Here is an 8,697-nt window from a genome sequence, read left to right as displayed (position 1 = left end):
TACTATCGCCGTTTTTTATTTTGAGTTCATCAGATCTGAAGTTCATCGTTTCTATTTTTCTTTTTCGTTTTAGATCTGCAATTTTTTTTTCTGTTTACTTTTTTTTATATAATAGTAAGTTTTCATCATTAAACATGTATAAAATTATCTTTTCATGTTATATAAAATGATTTTATAGTTTTATGGAAGAAAAATCTGTTATTTCTGCATTTTTACTGTGTTTGATTGTATTTCTGCATTTTTTTTAATTCTGCAGTACGATTTATTGATGATTGTTGATTGATAAATTATTGTAATGTTACCGTGTTGTTGATTTTATGTTGATATTGTGCTGATAATCTGTTGATATTTTTTTTTGATTTTGACATTAACAAATAAGATAATACTTTTCGTGAAATAACTAAAAATATAAAAATTAAACTGAGACTGTATAATGATATGTTAGCATTGAGGAATAAGATAAATAATCATGTTGAATTATTGTAATGTTGCAGTGTTGATATTGTGTTGATTTTCGGTTGATATTTTGTTAATTTTAGCGTTGGTAAAAAACAAATAATAATGTTAAATTATTGTAATGTTACAATGTTGATATTGTGTTGATATCGTGTTGATGTTATGTTGATATTTAGTTGATTTTAGCATTACAAAAAAAACCACATTGTACGTGAAATAAAATAAAAAAATAAAAATTAAATTGAAAAAATGATGAAAAATAAAAATAAGTATAAAAAATTTTAAAAATTTAAAATAGTTAGTTTATTAAATGTTGTTGATATTGTGTTGATATTAAAACTGACGAAAAATATCAACAGTTAAAAAAGTCAAAATTCAAAAAAGTCAAAAATAAAATAAAATAAAAAAATTTAAATTTAAATATGTCATATATATTAAATGCAGGAATATAATGGTGAAAAAATAAATTAAAAATAATAAAAGAAAATGTTGAAAAGTAAAAGTTAATATAGAAAGTAAAGTTTTCAAAAAATAGTATACAAAAAAAAAAAAGTTGGTATGAAAAGTAAAAATTTAAAAAGGACAGTAAAAAAGTAAATGTTAGAGAAAAAACAGTATTTCATATAAAAAGCCCAATAATTTATTAACTTTCAATATATGTTTGCAAAACTCCAACCTGAATTCAAAGAAATTTATTATGAAGATCGGGCCTGAATTGTAAATATTAGATCCGAACCTAACTCGAGCTACATTTGGACCTATATTTAGAAATATAAGCCCGCCAAAATTTGGTTTGAGCCCGCCCGAACCTGACCAATGAACAGATATTGTTATGTAGTAGTCTTTTTTATTTTTGTCTCAGTCCATTTCCTTATTTCCTTTTTTTAACACAAAAAATGCTGTATATTTAATATTCTTGACTGCATTTTCTTACTGCGGTAGAATATTCAAGTGGCATAATTAAATTTGGAAAGAAATTGTAAGTATTGCAGTGATAGTTTGGGAATCAAATCTATGCTAAATTATAATATATTTATATATTTAAACCGTTTGATTACAAACAACATAATAGAACTTTTAACAAAATTAGAATTATCATTACACTACCGGGTCGAAGAGAGGAGGGCAGAAGATTGAAGACCAAACATTAAAGAAAGTTTGTGTTTGCCCATTATTCAAATTGGTGGAGAGTGCCAGCCATAATGGATCCCAAATAAATATATGAAGACAGTCATTTGGAATTATCAAGGTGTTGGAAACTCTCTGAAAATTCAACATTCTCATGGGATTGTGAAATCTCGTTCTACGGGTTTGATGTGTCTTATTAAGTCCAAGAATGGTAGTGAAAAAGTGGAAAGTATTTTTAGGAAATGTGGCTTTAGATAGTTCAAATGCATTGATCCTTTGGACATCTCAAGTGGCAATGTGCTTGCTTGGAATTCCAAATGTAATGTTAGTATAGTTAATTTTCAAAATTGTTTCTTGCAGTGTAATGTAGTTGATGAAATGACCAATGTAGTTTGAAATTTTATTGGAATCTATGTTAGCATTTTTTACATTGACCGTGTCACTCAATTTCAGTTTCTTGTTCACTAAGATAACTCCTTAGTAGGGCTTGGTATGATGGGGGGGTGACTTTAATAGTATTGCTGAAATCGCAGAGAAGAAAGGAGGCACTCCTTACAATTTGGGTCATATGGAAATGTTGAGAAAATTTCTCATCGATCCTAATCTTCAAGACTTTGCGGGCTAATAACGCTCATGGCCCTTGATTTTAGGGGTATCTTTCGACAAACCCCCTGATCTAAAAGAAGATCAGTAAACCTTTTAATTTTGTGTCGGCGCTCGCTAAACCCCTTTTGGACGAAAATACTTCTGGCGCCGTCTTTTTTGGTCAATTGACATTTCAAAAAAAAAATCTGACATGTCATCAAAAGAAAAAAAATTAAAATACCCAAAACACCCTAAATTACCCACAACCCAACCAGTTCCAAACAACTCAAACCAAACCAAAATCCAACCACTGGGCTACACCCTCATGTAAAAAAAACATTCTTGTTGTAACATTGATACCGATTGTTAAATCTTTGGTACCAATTGTCGTGACCGGTTCTTGACCGGATTGGTATGCGCAGCGGAATCGAAACCATTCGGTAGGTATTTAATAATGGATTTGATCAACAAATAACAATATAGCAAAATAATAAATAATACAAGAGATTTACGTGGTTCTGACCGGATTGGTATGCGCAGCGGAATCGAAACCATTCGGTAGGTATTTAATAATGGATTTGATCAACAAATAACAATATAGCAAAATAATAAATAATACAAGAGATTTACGTGGTTCTGCTTTAAAGCGTACATCCACGGGCGAAAGATTCGAGCCATCCACTAATCATCAAAAGGAGTACAAAATTGGTGGAGACTCACCAAATAGAGAACATCTCTAGTAAATATGCTCTTAGAAGAAAAATCCACAAAGTGTTTTTCTCTCTACAAGAAGTACCCAAAAGGGTAAGGATTAACTTATATTCCTCACATCACACACACCTCCTTTTCCCCTTATTCGCATCAATGTCTACCTTGTGTGTTCGGTTTTTGGTGTTTTCTAAAAGGTGAATAAGGTAGGCTATATATAGTGAGTAAATAATCTATATGGCATTAGGAGTATTAATCCTAATTGGATTTATACTTCCTAATTAGCCAATGATAATAAAGTTATCCTTCTCCCAAACACTTCATTAATAGAGTCCTAATACAAATAGAAATTAGAATTTTAGGCATATTCCAACAATTCTAATTAAATTCTTATCTTTGTCATAATTTTTGATATTAATGACTAAAAAATAAAATTTAAGTAAATGAACTAATTTTATCAAAAATTATGACGATTAAAACTAAATTTTCCTTAAAAATAAATAAATGAAAATAATGGGGTACATGTTCTTCATGATGCTTCCCTCCCTCAAATTTGTTGAAGCACGTTCCTTTTCCCAAGTTCCAAGACACCCACGCATCAATTCTTTTTATTATTAGACTACTCAAAAACACCCCATGTGGCAATGCGAGAAAAAGACCAAAGTTTTGTGTAACTAAAAAAACTTAAAAGAACCAAACAAAATTGTTTTATTATTAATAAAGTCATCAAAATTAGTAAACAGTCGGTCGTCTTTAAGGTGAAAACCTCAACATTGACCCCCCACTATTACAAAACTAAGGAAAATGACATTAAAACAAGCTTATTTTATGGAAGCATAACATTCACATATTTAATAAACTTTTACTGTATCATTGAGAATTTTTTAATTGAGTTGAGTACATTTGGTCCAAAGCAAATTCAATTAGGATAATTTTTTTAAATAGATTCAATCCATCACGTCATGTCGTTAGCAGACTAAGTTAATCACATTATATCACGTCATTAGAATAAAAAAATTATTATAATAAATGTATAAAGATTCAATTGATGATATTACAATATTTTTCTTATCTTAATGACATGTTGTAATATGATTGGTTCATAAATGAAGTGTTAAACTGAATCTATCTAAAAAAATTCAATTGAATTGACAAAAAAATTCAGATATTTCAAAATAAGTCCAACAAAATCAAGCAATTCAGTTAGTTTGCTTGGTTGATTTTGTTTTTTCAATTTAATTTGTATTGAAGTAAAATTATTAGTTTTTAGGTAAAATTTATTCTCAAATTTCTGTACTTTACCACTTTCATTTAAAAATCTCTACCCTGAAAAACTCACATTTTCAGTCCCTATATTTTAATTTTTATGCCCTTTTGGATAGAGTGGGTGAACAAAAGTGTCAACTTGAACAGGGACTGAAAAATAACATATTTGGGATAAGGACTGAACAAATAAGTTTTTTTAAAATAAAAGCTTTTTAAACAAAAGTGGTAAAATATAGGAGCTTCGGGATGAATTTAACCTAATTTTTACATACAATATTGAAGCAATCCGAAAATGAAATATAATGTCAAACCGAATCAAATTTATCTTTCAATTTGCATTGTTTATTGCACTTTCAGATCAACCACATCATATATAAATAGAAACAACTGACTTCAACTCATTACTAAATGATATCATTAGTGTTTAATTATATGGTAAAAGTATTGTTCAATTGGATCTGTCCTGTATTACAGATCCAATAACCTACTTTTTGTTCAAAATAAGAAACGAATTAATCATGGATTTACATTAATCAAAGCCATAATTTGAAGCTGAAAGAACACATAATAAAACAAAGAGATATTTTTCTTCTTCAACAAGTAATAAACAAGTAAATTCCATTATTATTATTATAACACAGGTATTAATCTTTCTTGTTGCTGAGGAGAACACTATTTCTTGGATCCTCCCCCCAAATTTTTTACTTTCTATAAATCAAAATTGATAAGATAACAGAAAAAATAAAGAATCTACACTATTCACCACTGATTGAAGCTTAATTAATATTTCATCTGCAGCATCTAAAATTTATGTAAACTAGTATTTACCTCTGTCGTTTCTGCACTTGTCGCTTTTGATACTCGTTTAATAAAAGCTCAGCGTAAAGAATTTCATTCCAAGCATCCGGCACACCAGGAAGACACCAATGGCTGCAGTCTTGGTATAGTAGTGGTGATTTTACATTCGGCTTCCTGTAAATCGAAGGATGACCATCTTTTCGGTAATCCGTCATTTGCGTAACATTTAGGTACGTGACATGGTTCTTCATTCCTCTAAGAACCTTCTCTAGCACCAACATCTTCGACGGATACTCCTGCAGATATGTTGCGTTCTTGATTGGCTCAACTTCATTATCACACGCCCCTCCAGAATTCCATTGCCCACCGCTACAAAAAGACGAAGCTATAAGATTTAATAAAATTGTTCTAAGAATTAGATACTCTCAAACTTCTACAGATCAAGAGTATAGAAACTGCATTGAAACATTTACGAATTCTTGCTTCAACTAGTACAATTTTACTTCAAAATCCATATGTTATATTATAAACAAAATCCATTGGCAAATGATATATAAATTGCTCAACCTATTAGTCTTCCAAGTAAATAAAGCTAACACTACTAATATATGTTACTCTATATAAAAATGTCGAGGAAGATCGTGAATAGAAACAAAAGTTTTTACCTGAAATGAGAAGCAGAATATCCTCTGAAAAAGACTTGAGACTTCATAGGATTAATATTGGCATCAACCCATCTAGCCCAAGTAGTTAATGCTTTTCGAAACGCCTCCAAAACATTCAAATCGTTGTATACATGACTTCCTTCTTGGTAATAATCTTTCCTGCAAACAGAATATGCACGTTAATTTGGTTTTCTCTTAGTTACAAAATCATATTCCTCGACATTCGCCCAATCAATAACAGACAACGTAATTAGATGCTCACCCTTTAGCAGTCTTCTCATGAGTCCACCAATGACCAGTATTGAAGACAATAATATCTGCATTTTTATATTGATCGGACGACCTCCCGACCAAATCAAGCCGTAGCGTTTCTTTCTTAGTTCCATCTTTATCAGGCATTTCCCATTCTTGAACTAAGAAAGGAGATACAAAGAATTCCACAGTGCAGTCATAATCCTACACATAACAAATTCACCGAGTTACGGACATACCACACAAGATTTAAATAAAAACATAGCAAAAACAATGATATGTTATGATAATCTTACTTTAAATATGAAGGAATATGAAAATTCCCCTCTAAAATGAACTCTTCCATTGGCTTCAAAAACCTTGCTCGGATCTTTCGCCGCGCCTTTAAGCATACAAACTAGAGATTCCCACATATTCCTATTGAGTGAATCACCCACAAAAACAAGGCGTTTCCCTTTCAACATCTTCAACATATGTGCAGGATTTAGCCTGCAATGAACAAGTCATCTAAATCAATCCTAAAATAAACTCAGACAAAACAAATAAATCAAAATCAATTGAAAACCTAAATAGTAAAATTGGACAATTATGGTAATTACCTTGGCACAGAGCAACCCTTAGGCTTCCACTTATATTTCTGGTAATTTTTATCAGGTCTACCATTCCGAATACAGTTAAACTGCTCATCAATAAATGAACAAGACCCAGGTTTATAAAGTGGATAAGAATCATCCTTTACCCATTCTCCATCAAACAAATCACAATTCACCATCTTCTTCACCAAATCATCAATTCCATTACTCGGTTGCTTCACCGGCGAAGCACCCGTGTAATTTAACTTCCCCGTCTCCTTCTTCTGCTTCACCGTAACCCCTTCATCCGCATTCGCACTCTTATTCATTTGCGCTGGCGAATTTACAGAAGAATTTGCTGTCTGCGCCGGCGAATTTACAGACGAATTCGCTGTCTGCACCGGCGAATTTACCGACGAATTCGCTGCCTGCACAGGCGAATTTACCGAAGAGTTCGCTGCCTGATTCGCTATCACCGGACTAGTGGGTGCTGTAATTGTTGTTTGATTCAGCTTCAGAGCTTGATCTTCACTTGAATTTTTACTGGTGGGTGGTATTTTAATACTACTATTATTGGCAATTGAAGTCGAAGACTGATTTGCATGCAAAACTGCAGGGTTAACAGAATCAACGGCTGGAATTTGAGTTTGATTTTGAACATTAGCTGATGGGTTTTTCACTTCATTAGATCTCGAGGTACTGTTTTGTGCAGATGATGAGGAATTGGTAATTTTGTCGGTATTATTGGGCAAAAAATGGGAGAAAAAAGAAGAGTCTTGAGATCTATAAGAATCAGAGTAAGTAATTGTAAAAATATTAGAAAACCAAGGAGCATACGAGTTCGGAGACGGATTAAACGCTAAAAAAACAGTAAAAGCAACAAAAGCAAACATAAACCCATAAGCAACCGCCACTGTTCTTCTATTTTTCAGAAAAGAAAATTGGCTTTTCAACTCGGACATTAAACTTCCGCCATTGATAGACAAGTGCTGCTGCTGCTTTGTGGCTGCTGCATCAGCCATTGTTGTGCTCTCTTGCAGCTTATCAGTTTTTTTTCCTCCTTAAAAAACTTAAATAATGCAAAAACAAGGAGATGGGTAGTGTTATTTTGGGGGAATAATTAATGGGTAGTGGTTAATTTTGAGGGAGGATGTGTGTGTTTTGTGGGTATGGAAAGTCTAAAAAAGAGTGCTGTGTTTATGCTATCAGTTACAGTAGAGATGGAGAGAGAAAGAAAAAGTAGAAATTTATTATAAATAGGATTGTGGGGTTGAAGATGACAATACATGTGTCAATGGGAAAAGGAAAAGAAATTAGAAAAGAAGATCTAGGGAGAATAGTTTAAGACTAAATTAACAAAATTAGACATGATTTGGAGTAAAATCACATAAATGCCATTGCTTTTGCTATATTATCTCTTTGAGTTTAAATATTTTTTTTCCTTTTTTGAATTTTGAACAAGCTGATTAATTTTGTCAAAAACAAAAACAAGCTGACTAATAATACAGTGAGTTTGGCTGTTTTTATTTTTTAGTTAGGTGTTTATATTTTCTAAATTGGCTAATATAATTTCAGTTTATTTAAGAGCATTTTTCATAGTACTCTTTATAAAAAAAATTAATTAAAAAATAAATAAACGATAGTAACAATATAGAGGAACAATAGTTTTACCCCCATAAAATAACATTCCAATTTTTTGTACAAAAATGTAATACTCATTTTTATCAGTTAAAAACTTAATCTTCTAAATAAATTTCAATCTCAATTTCAAATTAGAAAATTAAATTTGTTTATTATTCCAATAGTTTAAGATCAAATAATTTTTTTCAAAAGGCTAAATTCAAATAAAATTAAAATTCACTTAATTTTTTAATTGGATTTTTAAACTTGAAAATATTAATCATATAAATAGTTTATTTCGATTTTTTATACAAACTTTAGGAAATTTTGTCTATCCTTCCAAACTTTTCCCAACCCAAATAATTTTTTAGGTAATATTTTCTTTTATGAATTTATAAGAGTAGGTGGCAAATTATTTTCAACTATATACAGAAAAACTAATATAAAAAAATTAAATAAGTAATCACATAACATATTTTTCTATGATTTTATTAGATTAAATAGAATAGTGTTTTCAAGTTTAAAATTAACTTAAAAATATGAAATAATAAACTTTAAAATTTTAGTTTTTTTAAAAAAAATCTATGAACATTACATAATTTTAAAGAAAATAAAAATGATAGTTGACAAATTTTTTCAAATATATG

The 8,697-nt window shown here is 30.4% G+C and overlaps 1 protein-coding gene across 1 annotated transcript; it reads right to left on the bottom strand.

Moving 5' to 3' along the window:
• Positions 1-4,711: 4,711 nt before the first annotated feature.
• On the bottom strand, positions 4,712-7,716 carry LOC126677869 (protein trichome birefringence). Its single transcript, XM_050372683.2, has 5 exons — positions 6,458-7,716; positions 6,155-6,347; positions 5,869-6,062; positions 5,607-5,765; positions 4,712-5,310 (listed from the first exon to the last, which is right to left on the bottom strand). The coding sequence occupies exons 1-5, from the start codon at positions 7,450-7,452 to the stop codon at positions 4,968-4,970; spliced, it is 1,884 nt and encodes a 627-aa protein (XP_050228640.1). The 5' UTR covers positions 7,453-7,716; the 3' UTR covers positions 4,712-4,967.
• Positions 7,717-8,697: the final 981 nt, after the last annotated feature.

This window comes from Mercurialis annua, linkage group LG4, assembly GCF_937616625.2.
Source record: "Mercurialis annua linkage group LG4, ddMerAnnu1.2, whole genome shotgun sequence".
Lineage (NCBI taxonomy): Eukaryota > Viridiplantae > Streptophyta > Magnoliopsida > Malpighiales > Euphorbiaceae > Mercurialis > Mercurialis annua.
Note: the sequence above shows the minus strand (reverse complement) of the source record. Positions and strands in the feature narration are given on the sequence as shown.